The 18,445-nt window shown below is 38.8% G+C and overlaps 1 protein-coding gene across 1 annotated transcript in view; it reads left to right on the plus strand.

The window, feature by feature from the left end:
• Positions 1–108: 108 nt before the first annotated feature.
• LOC120567698 overlaps positions 109–18,445 on the plus strand; it is a 51,018-nt gene continuing 32,681 nt past the window's right edge. Inside the window, exons 1-22 of the mRNA XM_039814666.1 lie at positions 109–160; positions 1,274–1,300; positions 1,458–1,522; positions 3,500–3,553; positions 4,925–4,978; positions 5,310–5,369; positions 5,521–5,562; positions 5,659–5,724; positions 6,943–7,014; positions 7,118–7,201; positions 7,513–7,584; positions 8,552–8,626; positions 9,061–9,117; positions 9,462–9,530; positions 15,995–16,066; positions 16,180–16,236; positions 17,001–17,060; positions 17,159–17,233; positions 17,333–17,398; positions 17,479–17,547; positions 17,639–17,710; positions 18,210–18,275. Coding sequence (XP_039670600.1) covers positions 109–160; positions 1,274–1,300; positions 1,458–1,522; positions 3,500–3,553; positions 4,925–4,978; positions 5,310–5,369; positions 5,521–5,562; positions 5,659–5,724; positions 6,943–7,014; positions 7,118–7,201; positions 7,513–7,584; positions 8,552–8,626; positions 9,061–9,117; positions 9,462–9,530; positions 15,995–16,066; positions 16,180–16,236; positions 17,001–17,060; positions 17,159–17,233; positions 17,333–17,398; positions 17,479–17,547; positions 17,639–17,710; positions 18,210–18,275 — 1,386 coding nt within the window. The remainder of the gene's footprint in view (positions 161–1,273; positions 1,301–1,457; positions 1,523–3,499; positions 3,554–4,924; positions 4,979–5,309; positions 5,370–5,520; positions 5,563–5,658; positions 5,725–6,942; positions 7,015–7,117; positions 7,202–7,512; positions 7,585–8,551; positions 8,627–9,060; positions 9,118–9,461; positions 9,531–15,994; positions 16,067–16,179; positions 16,237–17,000; positions 17,061–17,158; positions 17,234–17,332; positions 17,399–17,478; positions 17,548–17,638; positions 17,711–18,209; positions 18,276–18,445) is intronic.

Genomic DNA, 18,445 nt, shown 5'->3' on the forward strand with positions numbered 1-18,445 from the left:
ACTTATACTGTCAAACTGAGAGCTACTATGTTTCGTTGTTGTGAAACAATTACAATGAAGAGTATTGTAACGTCACAGGGGAGGAATGGAGAGGCGGTCCAAGCGAAGATGCAAAAACTCAAAAGATTTAAGCAAAAAGGCAAGATCCAAACTCGAAACAGTGAGTACAATACTCAAACATTGAACGACAACTCAGGAGTTGTAAACAGGAACTTAAATACACAGATTGTGATGAGAACAGAACAGGTGAAGATAATTAACGAAACTAGACACAGGCAGGGTTCTAAATTAGCACCGTTTACCAGCCAAATGCTGGTGAAATATGCAAGTGGCTGGTAGATTTGCTTCACTCACCAGCCAAAAAACCCAATGGTAATCTATTGAATGGCTGGTAATATTTGAACATTCATTAGCCATTTGGCTGGTAGATGAAAATGTTAATTTTGAAGCCTGGACACAGGTGAAGACACTGAACTAATTAACCCAACAGGTGAAGACACTGACCTAATTAACTAAACAGGTGAAGACAGAGATGATGAAAACAAACTGAAAGTCCATGAAAACCTGACATAAAGTCCATGAAACCCTGACAAGTATATATATATATATATATATGACTATACTAATAATAAAAGCTGAAATAATGCTAGCCTTATCCTTTATCCAGCAACTGACTTATATTTTTGCATGTTTAAAGTCCCCCAACAGGGAGCCCAGTGAGCCAAAATGCACAATACCAGAGGTCCCAAAGGTATGCTACACAGGGGCGATTCTAGGATCAGGCCTTTAGGGGGGGGCTCAGCCCCTAATGAGAATGTGACAGAAGTCACATGCCTTGCAGAAGTGAACCTATAACTCTTTGTCCTCTTTCACTAACAAACAAGTTTGCAAACTCTAACTTGAAACACAAAAATTGATTTAAAAAAAAAAAAATGTTTTTTACTATTGTAATTTTTTTTTAGGGGGGGCTTGTTTGCAAACAAACAAGATGCTTGATTTTGTTGATGCACACTAATGTCCCACTAATGCAATGGAATGGACAAAGGAAATGGAGGAGCTGCTCACTGCTGCTAAACATAACAAGAAATTGCGGGACGTAGTGACAGAGCTTGAGGTAACCTTGGAAAATAAAAAAAAAATTATAGAGAAATAATAAACAAGCTCACTCGTTAGTGCTGGGCTCACCATACCACAGATGGAAATAAAACCTAACCTACTGTAGGCCTATCATATACACAATACACACTCTTCTTTCTTTCTTCTCTGTTCACAGCCGAAGCCTCCCCAAAAGCCTGCAGAGGTACTGTAATAAAGCCAAAGCTCTAATTAGCTATGTGACAAAGTTAATCATGTGTTTATTTGTTTGCTGAAGTGAACATGCCATGACATCAACATACGTAGATTATTTTAAATATGACTTCAGGAAGGATTCACATTTCAGTCAACTGTCTTTACAGATAAAAAAGAAATGACCCAAAGAGAGAAGCCAACTGCCATGGAGCCTCAGCGACCTAAAGATGCTGTAAGTCCAGCATCGAGAATAGTTGTATCTTTGGTTAATGTATTCAGAACATCAAACCATACCTGGAGGACACCACGAATCTTGTATAGACCTGTAGACCTGTGGTGGGCCAACATATCATAAACATCTGTTAACACTTTTACAGATACCAAATACTGATACAAGCTGGGTTTTATGATTATCAGCACAACAATATCAGAAGTGATTTCAGTATAAAACACTGAATGAAAACTTAACTTTTCTCCCCTCCATTATCTGCAAGCATTTATTGTTTGTTTTTCATACAACTTTATTATATTTTTACAAGAGTCTCTAGAAAAACAGAAAGGAAAAAAGGAGAATTTTCCTCTTTAGGGACTGTTCGTTTTTTATTTAACCCTTGTGTTGTCCTTCGGGTCCCAGTGACCCGAAGGACAACACAAGGACTATGTACTTCCCTTTACTTTGTTGAGAATTGCTCTCTAAACAAGGGTTAATACAGCACCTTAGTTCTTGTTTGTACAGCATTTTGGTCAGCTTAAACTGTGTTTAAATGTGTTCTAGAAATAAACTTTACTTACTTACTTTACAAGAAACAGGGTTCAGAGAGCAATTCTCAACAAAGTAAAGGGAAGTACATAATCCTTGTGTGGTCCTTCGGGTCCCAGTGACCCGAAGGACCACACAAGGGTTAAGGGGCCACTGGAGGAGTTTTGGGACCTTTAGTCAAAATAGCCAGTAATAATTTTTCTACGACCCTCCAAAATGATTTGGAAAAAAGGAATGACCCTCCCCAAGCAATTTATCGATACCTTCTGCACTGGTTTGCGCTGGGCAAAGATATACAGATTCCCATTGTTTTTTATGTTATGGTGTGGTGGCCATTTCAGTAGATTTACTCACTAACGTTGTGTGGAAACACAATAAGCATGGAAACTAAATGCACACTCCCTGCATTACTTCAAATACTAAGTTACTCCTCTAGTAAACTAGTATTCACATGAAATAAAATAATAAAACATTGAGACCATTCAACAAGGCACTCTGGGTAACATTCAACGCACAAACTGGTTGCTATGGACTCGTCACTAGGCTTCCTCCACTTCGCTGTTTAAACAAAGTGGAATAAACGTATAAAAGTCCAAATCTACACAAAACCCGCAATCAATTAGTAAGCTGACATCAAATGTGGCATTTAGGAAACCTTTATTGCAACCTTGGCACGGTAAGATGTCCAGACATAGTGCAACAGTCATTTTTGTTTTTTACGTCCTGCTGCTCCCATCGTCAACCAGGAAATATTTTTTTTACTAAAGCAGTATATGAAATCAGATGTATTACCTACCACCATTTAGTTATTTTGTGTTATTTAGCTAAGATATTTACAAAATATCTGGTCATGACTTTATTCCACTCATTTTTTAAACAATGCAATTACCCGTTTCAGCCACCAGCGGGGCAGTGCTCCCCCTGCCCCCCAGCCAAACTCATGGGTCAGACCCATCTGGTAGCGAAGGAGGGTCGAGACTGAGAGCTACATGGAAAGATATGCACCAAATGTGCCACTTTAAAATTTTGCTGCTTCTATGACTACAAAAGTTGGTAACCCCCCCCTCCCCTCTGGACTAAAAAATGTTGGCTGACCCTCCCCTCAACAAAGAATAAAAAGACATGACCCTCCCCTATTTTCCTCCGGTGGTCCATTCCATAAATACCGAACGGTCCCTTAGAAGATTACATTTGATTTGCAAATCTTTTTTTTTTTTTTCAGAGATTATTTTTTTGACATTTTAGGCCTTTATTTATGTAGGACTGCTGAAGAAATGAAAGGGGAGAGAGAAGGGGAATGACATGCAGCAAAGGGCCGCCGGTCAGAGTTGAACCTGCGGCCACTGCGTCGAGGTGTACACATACAGCATGGGCGCCTGCTCTACCAGGTGAGCTACCTAGGCGCCCAGGACTCAACTTTTTTTAAACAGATTTGTTTTTTCTGTGCAGGACGTGATTCACACACGATACCGAATGAAAAAAGCAGCAACTACAAACAAAGAGGTATTTACTTTATATGTTGGTTTTTTTTGCTGTTATTTATGTTTTACTAGAGGGACAGAGAGAAATGAAAGGCTGGGCGGGAATTAAATATTACAAAGGTCTTTATATGTTGAGCCTGCATGTGAAACTATCTAGGCAAACTTAAAAGACAAACGGACACTTTTTCTTATTTCTGTCAGGTCCATTAAGTCAAGAACAACACAGACAATAAAAATGCTTTAGGACATTTTATTGAATAAATTACGAATTAAATTTGGCGGTATGGCTCTGTTCAGAGGAGTCCCCTGACCTTTCATGAGCACCATGAAAGAGCAGAGAGTCAGCAGCAGAAGCATTAGGGGACACTCACACAGTTTAAAGGTCCCATGACATGGTGCTCTTTGGATGCTTTTATATAGACCTTAGTGGTCCCCTAATACTGTATCTGAAGTCTCTTTTATATAGACCTTAGTGGTCCCCTAATACTGTATCTGAAGTCTCTTTCCCGAAATTCAGCCTTGGTGCAGAATTACAGCCACTAGAGCCAGTCCCACAATGAGCTTTCCTTATTATGGGTCATTTCTGTGTCTGTAGCTATTAAGGAGGAGAGGGGGGGGGGGACCAACTCATAAGGAGCAAGATTCCAGATCGGCCCATCTGAGCTTTCATTTTCTCAAAGGCAGAGCAGGATACCCAGGGCTCGGTTTACACCTATCGCCATTTCTAGCCACTGGGGGACCATAGGCAGCCTGGGGGAACTCATATTAATGTTAAAAAACCTCATAAAGTGAAATTTTCATGCCATGGGACTTTTAAGACTGGGAGAGCTAAACTATTCCCCCTATGAACAGAGTGGCAACGATGACATAGAAGCCTATGTCACGTTATACACGACAAGGTGGAGCTGGGGAGAAGGTGGGTTGCATAGATGCAAGCAGCAGCAAGTTGACCAGCTGATGCACTGATGCAGATCAGCTGCTGCAGCTCAGCTGATACGACCATGTTGTTGAACAATAGCGGTTAGCAGCGTCTTGACTACTTGGTCTGACAGAACTGACGCTGACGCTCAATTTCATTTGATTTGATTTTAAAGCAAATCAAACTGGGCATTGTGATGTCTGAGTTGTTTAGACATACCTCTGGTTTCACTTCAGCTAGGGACCTTTGTAGTCATATGCCTAAATTTAGGTCACTGTATTAAACAAATCAGTGTAATTATTTAATATGTGGGTTTACATGTGAAAATCTAATTATATATACATACACGTACTATAATATTAATAACAGGTATTCTGCTTACTGTTGCCATACACTTTGTGAATTATTGTCCAAATTGTCTTATACAATTTCTTTTTTTCTAAGTTTATAATCACCCTTTTCCATCTGTGTCAGGCTACTGGAAACTATATACAAACTCCTGTGGTTCCTCCCAGACCCACAGAACAGGTACAGTACACCCACATACTCCAAATATGTATTAATACCCATCAACGCTGTCATAATTCAGTTCGACATCCACACAGGTGAATGATTTTCATGTTTAAAGCCAAGCCCAGAGCCGATAATTGAATATTGTGTGAAAGTGTTTTTTATTTTCATCCCAACAAACAACAAAGATTTCGGATTGATATTTAGTTAACGAGCAACCTTTAGAGTCTGTGTGAGAACACTTTACAGTAACGAATGACTCAGAGCTACACGCGCTTTCATGTTTCTTGTTGTTCCAAATATATATTTTTTTATTGTTCCCTTCCAAGTTTTTTGTGTCTGTGTGCAGGAACTTAACGCCACAACCAGATACAGCCACCTCAGGAAGGTACAGGCTGAGGACACACAGGTACACACACACACACACACACACACACACACACACACACACACACACACACACACACACACACACACACACACAAAACCGTGAATTATCAAGTTCCTTCTTGGTTGTTTTTATTCATTTCTAAATCAGTGTTCTTTCTCTTCCTCATCAGAGCCAATCAGAAGTTCCCAAAGATAAAGCGGACTCCAAACAGGTATTACAGCTGGAGTTGTTAACGCGCAGCTCTGAGCACATTTTTTAAGCAGTATATAAAATGTCTTTCTCTTTATTTACGTGTGCTTTGTTGTAGAGTGATCAGTCGGTCCTGGCTGGATTGTTTCGAGGGAGCCAAAAGGAGAAAACACCTTCGTTAACTGTAAGAAATGCACCTGCAGCTCTTCTCTGCACTATCAATGACCAAGCAGGCAGACAGGCATTCAACTATTGTATATGCTTTTTTTTACACAGCAAGGTGTTATTAGTTGTTGTTACTTATAACTTAACACCTACAATTATGAATAAATATTGAAAATTATACCATGAACACTCCACAACCAAAAATAATCAAGAGCCTCTGTTCAAAACATTATCCATTCTTTTTCATTTTTGTGTAGTCTTTTAACTTTGTTTCACCAGCAAAAGTGATGGTGACATAGTATGAAGAAAAAAAAGTAATTCCTGTCATCGTTATCTGGAGTTTAATACACAATACAATATTTTAGGTGTCTGCATACACAATTTCAAATTACACCTGCCATCCAATAATGAATGAGACTTTGCCATGATAGAACTGATGGTCATAAATTGGCTCATTCATTTACCAAAATACATTGCTACATCTATTTTGATATGGACATCATCTTATAGATGTTGATACACATGTGATTTTACAAGTACCTAAAAATATATATACTAAATCATACACTGACTGGAGGATCAACAGCTGGGTCAAATCCTGCATCCCTTTTGGCTTTTTATGACCTTTTCAGCAAGGTTAGTGTTTATTTAGTCAATTAAGTACAAACATGTAAGTATAAAAATATCAGAAAAAATATATATAAATAAAAAATTACTATAGCTTACCTATAAAGTGTATACAAAATATATACAAATGTGTGTCTCAGTCAATGTTGTACAGTAAGTTGATCAATGTAAGAGACTTTCACAATTATCAAACAGAAGAAAAAAGACATTAAGCATAAACATGTACAATGGGATAAACTAAATATACATGCAAATGTACATTGTTTTAAAGATTATCTGCCCAGAAGATATAAAGCAGAATGTGTCTTTTTAGTTACACTTTACTTAAAGGTATCTACGTAAGAGTGACATGACACTGTCATGTACGTGTCATAAACATTATAAAGTCATAAACGTTTATGACATAACGCTTCTGTCATTAAGTGTCATTCGGTTTTTGTCATGACAAGTTAGGGTTAGGGTTAGGGTTCATGTGTCATGACAGTGTCGTGTGTTCATGCCTGTGTCATGTCACTCTTATGTAGATACCTTCAAGTAAAGTGTTACTGTTTTTTTAATGCTTTTAATCAGCCGTTGTTGACTGTTTGCCTGATTTTTCCTTCCTCCTCAGAGTTACCTGATCCAGGACAAGGAGGAAAAAACTGCTAATGTCCCGGCCAAACAAGCTCCTGGCAGCAAACCGGTATGTCTGTGTGTGTGTGTGTGTGTGTGTGTGTGTGTGTGTGTGTGTGTGCGTGCGTTCAGGATGATCATATTGTGCTGAAGATGGTTGACTCTTCTCTAAGGCCAGCAGTGAGCTGAGTCCAGATCCCAGCGCAGAGGAAACCAGCTCAGAAAAAGAGCAGGAAAAGAATGCCGAACCTAAACAGGTGAGACATTAGTAGATTTGACTCCCTCTGCTCATGTTAACAAGCCAGTTCTGCTCCTGCTTTTATCCAGACAAACAAAATCATTATTCAGTCACTGTTTTGATATCTAAGTTCTTCTTTTGAAAATCAGATTACTTTAAAAGTGCTCAAATGAAAACCACCAGGTACACTTCCTTTTAACGCCCAATAAATAACTCAGAAGTACACACTGACTAGTAGATTGGTCTGCAAAAAAGCCCCTCATCGACCTGACCTTGGCCAAAATAAATCTCTATAACCGAACGTGTGCACAATATTTCTGTCTGTTTTAGGAAAAAGGGGGAATATTCAGCGGGATGTTCAAGAAGTCTCTGAAACCACCGAAAGCTGCTCAAACTGACGAGGTGACGTAGCTGAAAAAACTAAATCTTATGCAACTTCATTCAAAAAGAGCCAATAAGGTCATATCAGTAGTATAATCCAGTGGCCTGATAATCATATTGAACCAGTTAATTTTTGTCTTTTAGGACCAACAGTAATAATACATACATACATGATAACCTATCGGGCAGCAATGATAACATGTCTGAAAACTCAAAGGTGACCTGGATTTTAACTGCAGCATTATTGCCTTGGAAGTTAATTGGGTGGGGGCTGAATCTTATATTGCTTTGAACCCTCCCCTACACTGAGAAGAACAATGCAACACCCCAACTCAACCCCTATTTCAAGCATAATGTGTTATGGAACAATAATTTTTACATGCACAGACTGTAATTAGCAATTGCCAAAGTTGTGAAAAACATAAGAAATGGTGGTTTGTGTTTACCATTACCTTACTTTTTCCAGTTGCTCTCTATTTATGAACCATGTGAACAAAATGGTGCACTCTTTAGAAATAATGTTTAATTCTTTCTAACTATAAAGATCTAAGTCAACTGTTTCTCAAAACTGACTTTAAGATTCTACTGGCTCCTATAATGAAGAAACATGATATTTGTCCTCTGCATATGGTAACAGGCACTTATGGTCCTGGAAGCAAACAAAAGGCTTTTTTTTTTTTTGTTTTCCATTAAATCTCGCAAGAAAAATGATTTAAAATATAAATCTTCCTCAAGAAAAAACTAAGGATTCTTCATTGCTCTTCCAAAACAATCAGACTGCACTTCCTTTAACAAAAACAAAAAAATACATCACTATTTGAACCCTACAATGTTTTATTTAAAAATGTCTAGCATTACATATTTCTCTTCTGTGTCCCGCACAAATTATCATTGAAACAATTTTAGTCAAAGCATTCTCACGAGGTAGCCAGTAACTCAAACAAAGGAAAGGTTTTGACGGGGAGTTTTTTTCTTTTTCTTCACGTAGCTGGCGAAAGGAGGCCTTTTCAGTGGAATATTAAAGAAATCTCCCAAACTGTCTGAGGCCCCCCGACTGGAGGAGGTAAAACATTTACACGCTTAAAGGTGCTCTAAGTGATGTCATAACATCACAAACAACATAACAAACAGAGTTCCAGCCAATAACCGCCAAGAAGGATTTGGGGGTGGGGGTTGGGGGGTTAGTGCGCGGAAGGGAGGGGCGAGCTAGCCTCTGTCTAGTTTGACATCAACAAGACGTGACCACCCAACATCGCTTAGAGCACCTTTAACTATCACTTTTAAAGCCTTGAATCTATGGACTGGTGAGTCTTCATCATCAAACTGACAGATCCTTCCCACGCACCCACTGAAACTACACAAGTCACCACCAACATGAGAACAAGCGTGAGCTCAAATATCTGCAGCTCCATAGATGCAAGATAAGAAGGCTCAAAATTCTGAAATTCAACAGAATAAGTTGTCGGTTTGCTTTAACGTGTGTTCTGCTCTCTGCAGGGGAAAGGTGGTTTGTTCAGTGGACTCCTCAGAAAGACTCCCCAAACAACTGGAGAGGTACAGCTTCTCAAACACAAGTGTAGCTTTCATGGAGGCACGCTGTAAACACTGTAAACACAAAAACAGCTGCTTTATTGTTGTATTAACCCGACTGTTCACTGTGTGAACATAGCTAGAAGGGTTATTTTGAGAGAATGGAAACTTTTCTCTCTCTTTATTTGGAGGAGATTAGGTACTCCTCATCAAAATAAGAGTTTATTTGCAAAATGTCATGTGCAAACATTTTTCAATTACAATGTTTTGTGATCAAAATCAAAATCAAATTTCAATTAATTGCACAGCCCTAACAGACATTGAAATATTCTTGCTGCTCTCTTGTTTCTTGTTTCTTCTTGCTTCAGGCGATTCTATCGGCGCAGAAAGATCTCTCAGCCAGCAATGACAGTCTCTCTGAAGCTGCTAACACAAAGGTCCGTTTGGTTGTAAAAACACTCTCTGTGATCAGTGGAAATCTGTCTGTTATTCACCTCGTGACAGGCATTTTCCCCTATTTTCTAACATTATAGAACAAAAGATGAATCGATGAATGGAGAGCAGAATCGGCTGATTAATAAATTAGTAAAATAATCTTTATTTGCAGCCCTACTTGTGGCTCAAATCTAATGTGGTAATGAAATGTGCTACCTGTATGTTACAGTGGTACATGTAATGCCCTTCATTCTATCATTTCCCCTTTTTATAACCAGGTAATACATCTCTTATTTTCAAGAGAGACCTGGCGAAGACAGTAGCATTGCAAATAGTGTTATAAACAAATAATACAAACAACATGAACACACTAAAAGAACTGTCACACAACACAAAAGACTGTAGGCAGCATCCAGTTAGGATGCATTAACAGGTATGAGTTTAAAAACAATAAATTTAGAAGCAAACAGGTTGACGAAGAGTGCATCTTATCTTATTACTGACTTATCACTTCAATGCATTTCTGGACTTTTATTTTGTTTCTTTAGATCTCATATCTATTTTAATTGATTTTATTTTCCTTTTTATTGTGTTTTAGGCAAGGCAAGGCAAGGCAGCTTTATTTGTATAGCACATTTCAGCAACAGGGCAATTCAAAGTGCTTTAAAACATTAAAGAGCAGTTAAAAACAATTAAAACACAAATTAAAACATTAAAGTATAGGTAAAAATTATCCCCCCAAAAAAAAGTGACTTGGTGTTTTCGTTACCCATTACAAGATTCCAGTAGTTCTACTTTTCACTATGATGTAGCTGTCGCTACAAAGCTTAGTTTAATCTTGGTAAACCTTGCTAAATCCGGGACAGTTCACAGTCTGTCTCTTGATAAGTTCACAGAAATATCTGACAAGTTCACAGACGTCCTTCTTATTGACCTAGTTCACAGACTAAATCTGACCAGTTCACAGACGTGGTCCTTGTATGGATAATCTATTGTCATACCCGTGTTTTTTGAGTTCTAATCTATGTCACACGCGTTGAAGAAATTCTCAGAAATATGGCCGTTATCTGTTCAAAAATACCACTAGATAAAAGACAAGAATAAAATTGACAGTACAGTATAAGAACTGAGAGAATACGTGAATAAAAGTTACAGTGCAGTATAAGAAATTAAATTGATAGTGCAGTATAAGAATTTAAAGAACTGAGAGATAAAATACGCGAATAAAAGTTATAGTGCAGTATAAGAAATTAAACAGTAAAGAGCAGTTATCGAGTGTCATACAGTGTAATCAATGCAACTTCAGTATAACAAATGAACAGTTATTTAAAGAAAGGCAACATCAAAAAGATAGGTCTTTAGCTTTGATTTAAAAGAACTGAGAGTTGCTGCAGACCTGCAGTTATCTGGGAGTTACCTGCTTCCCCCTGTTTAGTTCTGACTCTGGGGACAACAAGCAGTCCTGTCCCAGACGACCTGAGAGGTCTGGGTGGGTCATAGTGTAGTAGCAGATCAGAAATGTATTTTGGCCCTAAACCGTTTAGTGATTTATAAACCAGCAAAAGTATTTTGAAATCAATTCTTTGAGGCACTGGAAGCCAGTGTAAACACTTCAGTACTGGAGTGATGTGATCCACTTTCTTGGTCTTAGTGAGGACTCGAGCAGCGGCGTTCTGAATCAGCTGCAGCTGTCTGATTGATTTTTTAGGGAGACCTGTAAAGACACCGTTGCAGTAGTCAAGTCTACTGAAGATAAAAGCATGGACAAGTTTTTCTAAATCCTGCTGAGACAAGTCCTTTAACCCTTGATATATTTTTAAGGTGGTAATAGGCTGACTTTGTAATTGTCTTAATGTGGCTGTTAAAATTCAGGTCTGAGTCCATGACTACACCAAGATTTCTGGCTTTGTCTGTTGTTTTTAACATTGTCGTTTGAAGCTGAGTGCTGACTTTTAATCGTTCCTCTTTTGCTCCAAAAACAACCACCTTGGTTTTTTCGTCATTTAATTTAAGAAAATTCTGGCACATCCAGTCGTTAATTTGTTCAATGCACTCCGTTAGTTGTTGTATTGGACTATAGTCCCCTGGCGATAAGGTTATATAAATTAGTGTGTCATCCGCATAACTATGGTAACTTATTTTATTGTTTTCCATAATCAGTGGAAGCATGTAGATGTTAAACAGGAGAGGCCCCAGAACTGAGCCTTGGGGAACTCCACATTTCATATTTGTATGCTCGGATGTATCATTCCCTATAGACACAAAGTAGTCCCTATTCTTTAAAAACGACTCAAACCACTTTAGTCCTGAGCCAGAGATGCCAACCCAGTTTTCCAATCGGTCTAGGAATATGTCATGGTCGACCGTATCAAATGCACCACTGAGATCAAGCAGTACTAAGACTGAAATTTTGCCACTATCTGTGTGGATGTTATTAAAGACTTTAACAAGGGCTGTCTCAGTGCTGTGATGTGGTCGAAAACCTGACTGGAAGGCATCAAAACTGTTGTTTAGTGACAAGAAAAGGTTGAGTTGTTGAGAAACCGTTTTTTCAATCATTTTACTTAAAAATGGAACGTTTGATATTGGCCTATAGTTGCTCATTAGTGACGTGTCTAGATTGTTCTTTTTTAAGAGTGGCTTGATGACTGCAGTTTTCAGGGCCTGTGGGAAGATACCTGAAAGAAGAGACGTGTTTACAATCTGTAGAAGATCTGTAGCCAAACTTTGTTTCGAAACATTTTTTAAAAGGCCCGTTGGTATAATATCAAGGCAACAGGAGGAGGTTTTCAGATGTTGTATAATGTCTTTACGGTTAATCATATGGAATTGGGTCATATTGGAATTTGTTTTGCCTGGACACTGTGACAACACATACTCTGTACTCGATATGGAAGTACTGACTGTTTGTCTAAGTTTTGTCTTTGAAGAAAGTGGCAAAATCATTGCAGGCCTTGGTGGATAAAAGTCCAGATGCTGGGTACTGGAGGGTTTGTTAACTGACAGTAGCAAACAAAGCACGTGAATTATTATTGTTTTTGGCAATAATGTCCGAGAAGAAGGACTGCCTAGCATTCCTGAGTTCCAAATTATAAATGTGAAGTCTCTCTTTATAAGTGTTGTAGTGGACCTGAAGATTATTTTTTCGCCACCTGCGTACCGCTTTTCGACACTTTCTTTTTTCTGTTCTTACCAGTATGACATTTCTCCATGGAGATCTTTTCTTACCAGAGACAGCTTTGACTTTAGTGGGAGCAATGGCATCAATGACATTTGTAATTTTACAATTGAAATTGTCTACAAGCTCAGTGACTGGGACCCCAGTGAGGGCAGTGTGGAGGAGAAAAGCTGAATGAATGACTCACTGGTGTTTTCAGTGATATACCGTTTTCTGATTACCTTTGTTTGGACACTTTTGTGCATAGAGATATTGTCATTAAAGAAAACACAAGAATGATCAGAGAGAGCAGCATCAGTCACCACAACCTTGGAAATGTTCAAACCCTTCGAGATAATCAAGTCCAGAATGTGCCCCTTGTTGTGTGTGGGCTCCGTCACATGCTGAGTCAGTCCATAGTTCTCAAAAATACAACACAGTTCTTTGGTCCCTCTATCCTGGGGGTTATCAACATGAATGTTGAAATCACCAGCAATAACTACACAATCAAAGTTAATACAGATTATAGACAGCAGTTCAGTAAAGTCGTCAAAGAAGGATGCACAGTATTTAGGTGGTCTGTAGCTATTTAGAAATATAGGTTGAGGGGAGGACCTTAGCTGAAGAGCCACATATTCAAAAGAATTAAAGTTTCCATAAGATATTTGGGTACATTGGAATGAATCATTAAACAAAATGGCAACTCCACCTCCTTTCTTATTCACTCTGTGGTCACTCATAAAACTGAAGTTAGGGGGAGCTGACTCTATAAGAACAGCAGCACTGTTATTATGGTCTAACCAGGTTTCAGTTAAAAACATAAAATCAAGATTGTGCTTAATAATAAAATCATTGATTAAAAATGATTTACCTGCCAAAGACCTGACATTTAGTAAGGCTAGTGTTATTGTGTTAAAATAATTTTATGGGACAGGTTGTTGCTGATGAGGAATGTATGCTAAATTTGCCAAGTTGGCAGTTAAGTGCTTCTTTTTCTTACTTAGCAGATTCACCATTCTTTTTCTATTACCTATCACAACATAGATTGAAGAAGAATTTAATACACAGGGCCCAGGCTTGTCCTGGAAAGAGTCATGAGTGCCACTAGGCGTGCAGCCTGGACCCAGCACATATCAGTTAAAGCTTGTTGCATTTTGTACACAAGCATACTTATCAGTCTGGGGAGAAGGAGTTCGCTGCAGTCCTTGAGGGGGCAGAGGTGCCTGGCGTTTTACTTTCAGTGATTGAGTCAAAACAGGGTCAGTTTGATGCTGGGGGTGAATGATGGGAGAAGGCAGTGGGGCAAACTTGATTCCAGCATCTACCAGCTGCTCCATCCGGTCAGTGAACCCCATCATGTGGCAGGGTGAAACAGGGGAAAAGGTGGATGGAGAGAGCGATGGATCCTCAAAGGCGTCGGGGTCGGTAAGGGGATTAGAGGAGTGTTGGACGGGTGAAAGTGGGGGTTGAAATTTCTTGTCTCCGCTCTGTGGTCTCCCATGGTCAAATCTTTGCTCAGGTGGGGGCTGTGGTGGATCACTGCCGCACTTTGTTGCGTCTTCCTCTTGTTTTGTTTGTGTTGATTTATCTTGTCTTGTGTCCTTGGCCGAGGGAGCAGATGTGTGGTGCAGAATGTAAAGTAGGCTAGAGGTGAACAGCTTTACTCCTGGCTTGTTAAGGAAAAGTCCATCTTTAAAAAGATGTCTGCGGTCCCAGAAAATGTTAAAATTGTCAATGAACTGCAGAGAATGGTCGGTACATGCAGTTGAAAGCCATCTGTTCAGTGCCAACAGTCTGCCGAATCTCTCAGCTCCTCTTCTGACTGGCGGTATAGGGCCACTGATAAACACCTTCGCGTTTATGGAGCTGACTGTGTTCAGCAGATTCATAAACTCACGATTTAGCACTTCAGACTCTTGCTTTACAACATCATTTGACCCTATATGCAGTATAATGTTCTTCACAGTTGGGTGTGGTGCTACGATATCTGGGATTCTTTGGGCCAAGTCTGACACCATGTCTTTGGGAAAACAGAATATTTTGATGTTTTTACTGCTTTTTATATCTTTTACAGCAGAGTCACCCACAATAAGAGTTTGGGACCCAGTCGTTAGCTTTCCCTGTAGCTTTTTAGTTTTAGAATTGCTCTCAGTCCTTACCCTGCTGTGTGACGATGAGACGCAATCCAGGTCATGTCCAGGGTCCTGCAGCAGAGGAGCATATCTGTTCTCCACCTGCACACTCAGTTGTTGGGGAGGCATTTTGTTGCTAATTTTCCCTTTTGCAGCTGTCCACAGCTGTGTCCTACTAAGTACAGGGGTTGAAGAGGCGCTCTGCCTGGATGATAATGCAGGCCAGCCGGTCGTATCACAGATCTCAGGGCGCTGTGCCCTGCCCGTTAGTCGTCCTCCCATTTCCCAGGAAAATGATTTACTCTTAGGCTTTGCACCAAAAGAGTTCCAGGGAGGACTACCACTTGTTGATTTATTACCCGTTCCACAGCCCTCCTGTTTGTTTGTTTGTTTGTTGCTGGTGCTAGTTAGCCGTGTGTTAGCATGCTTTTGTCCATTGTTTTGGGTCAGTGGTAAAGTGGTGTCATTTCCACATGATCCGTTCACTTCCACGTTTACTTCTAACCGGTAAATTTTGGTTTCCAGAACTGCAATCTTCTGAAGGAGTTTGTAGTAGTCATCCATGGAGAAGGGAGGCATCTTGCTGCTAATTAGCTTTAGCTACAGTCACTTTAGGACAGGCTTGAGCTATTTGTAGGCCACGCTCACGCAGAAAAGTGTTGAAATATGGCAATAGCCTACTATGTCTACAAAAAATGTATAGTCCAGTGATTTATAAGTATCCAAGAGCCGTTGCTCATAGTTTCTCTCAGAGGGAAAGCAAGATTATCAGCAGAAATATGTAAGCAGAGGCAGGAGCAAGCAGCAAAGTGTCTGCACTGTAAGAAGCAGGAAGAATCTAACTCAGCACTTTTAGATGTCATTCTAATTGATTTCTCATCTTTATACAAACCATTATTACTATTAATAAAAATACCTTATTTTTCTTTTCTTTTTTACACATACATGCAGTGTACCTGGCTTATGTTTGGTTATGTAGAAAGATATTCATATATACATATATTATCCATGTATATATATTTATATTGTATACATTTCATTTCATTTTTTTCTAAGGAGTTACCTGTCTTTCTGATTGTAGTTTAATGTGCTTTTTTAATTGATCCATATGTTCCCTGTCTGGAAGAGGGAATGTAAATATGAGTATAAATTAATAACCATGTCATCTGTGTTTCAGGAGAAAGGAGGTGCGTCCAGCGGATTATTCCAGAAGCCGTCCAGACGTGCAGACGGTCCTCCTACAGAGGAAGTAAGGACTCTCTGTTTTCAGTCCACCCTTTGCATTAGCTGTAACAGATCACTGTTCGTGATGAAACCTCAAAGCTCCGTAGTGTGTAACAGATTGTTTTTATCTTTTCTCAGGAAACACAGTCACATGTCGATGAGCTCTCAGGCAGCAGTGATGCTCTTAACACCAAGGTGAGTTTTTATACTTCATTTAGAGATGGTCCTAAATCGTTTTACTTAAAGAAAGAGCACTCATTTTTCTGAAAGTATGTTTTAGTAAAAAAAAAAAGGAGGAATATTTAGTGCAGTATTCAAGAAAACTCCCAAACCTGCAGAATCTGCTCAATGTGAGGAGGTAAAAGCATCATTTGTCCACCCGTTTCAACTGTTTTAACGCAATCCAACTCTTTAACTTCAGACTCATATTTTCAACATTTGAGGGATGCTTCATGCTTGGAAGCCTTTTAATGATAATTTTTAAATTTTCCTGCCTCATTACCCATTTGGCTACCAGGATATCTGAAACTTTTTGACGGATTCAAATTTGGTGGAATATTGGGGATAAAAATGAGGAATTAGTTGCTGGTGCAAATTCAGTGTTACTTTTAAGAGAGTTCTTGACATTGTACATATTTGAATGTTTATACTATTTTCACATGGAACTCTGGCAAATGTATCCCATGATTGTCGATTATGTGTATGCTAATGCAAAACCACGCTTAGATCTTCATAAAAGTGTTTTCTATCACTACTTCCTATTGATACCAAGTAACACATTCTGATACAAACTGTGATTCATTATAATTAACAGTATACAGTAAAGTTTTTCCCAGGAATATTTTGTAAGATAGTAAATTACCAATGACCTTTGTATCATTTATTTTAAATGAAATGTTCATTTAGTATTCCCAGATAACATTTGTTTGCTGCCACTGCTTTTGAAAACCTTTTTTCAGATCGAGTCTCCTGACAGTGAGCTGTCAACCAGCTCCGAGAATTTACCTGAGAACAAACAGGTTAAAATACTTAAAATCAAATATGATTAATGACTTTTCGACAAAACAGCATTTAGATTTGTACTAAACACTCTTTTTTTACATGTGTATTTCATCAGGAGAAAGGTGGAGGGCTGTTCAGCAGACTCCTCAAAAAGACTCCGAAAGCATCGAGAGAAAGCACAGAGTCACCGGTGAATCAGTGTTTCCTGGATGAGCAATGAGTTTCTGAACCTGCGACACAATTTCACCCGTTTCAAAAAAAAACAAAAACATCAAATTGTGTGTTTCAGGAACGAGTAGTTCAGAAAGAGCAGTCGGTCAGCAATGACAGCCTGTCTGAGAATAATACCATGAAGGTGAGCAGAATAATGCAACAACAGCTTGTTGATGAAATGCCTTTAGAGGGAGCGTTCACTGACACCAATTTATGTTTTAGGAGAAAACTATTTTTAGCAACATTTTTAAGAAGCCACAGAAACCAGAAGAGGGCGCTGCAGCAGACAAGGTGCTGTGATTTGATTCATTTAATTAATTTTGTCATTTTTGCAGAGGATGGAGTAGATATTTATTTTTACTGTTTTCTGGGTTGAATTCAGGAGCTGGAGGTGAACAGAGAAAAATGGTTATCTGTGAGCTGTGAGAATCTGTCTGACACCACCATCCCAAAGGTAATTCAGTTTTTCCAAAATAACCCTCTTTCTGTTTCACTGTGGAACTGAAACCAGATCTCAGACATCAGATTGCATCTTGTCTGGTCATTATCTCTGTTGTGCATGTGTATTCAAACCTGCATGTAATCAAATAATCTTTGTTTGTAGTTCTTTTAGTAACAAAGTGCTTCACACAACACACCAAAATAATAATAATAATAATAATAATAATAATAATAATAATAATAATAATAATAAATGGTAAATAAAATACATTAAACTAGACCATATTAAAAATAAAAATACACACATCCTCCACCACCACCTTTGTATTATATCTCATTAACAATTTACGTGTTATAAATGAATTTGGCCCAGATTTATTTAATACCACGGAAATTCATAAAAACAGTGTGTGTAAAATCTGATTCACTGTGATCCTGGAAGCAGGTGTAGCTTTTCACTTTTGATTCTGTTTAGTTTTTCTTTTGTTTCCTTTGAAAAATCTGTGTCGTAGGAGAAAAAAGGCGGCCTGGCGGGCATCTTTAAAACATCAGCGAGTATTGACAACCTGTTTGACGAGGTGAGTGTCCATCCCGAAACCCTTAAAATACGTACATTTTCACCAGGCCTGATGCGACCGCCAATTCTGGGGAGTTTTTGAGTGTGTTAAGCCCCTCAAAAAGGCATTTAATTTGTTTCAATATGGCCTTCGCCGCTGTTGGTGCTCGGGCCCTAATACTACAAAATATT

Source organism: Perca fluviatilis, chromosome 11, assembly GCF_010015445.1.
Source record: "Perca fluviatilis chromosome 11, GENO_Pfluv_1.0, whole genome shotgun sequence".
NCBI classification, from domain to species: Eukaryota; Metazoa; Chordata; class Actinopteri; order Perciformes; family Percidae; genus Perca; species Perca fluviatilis.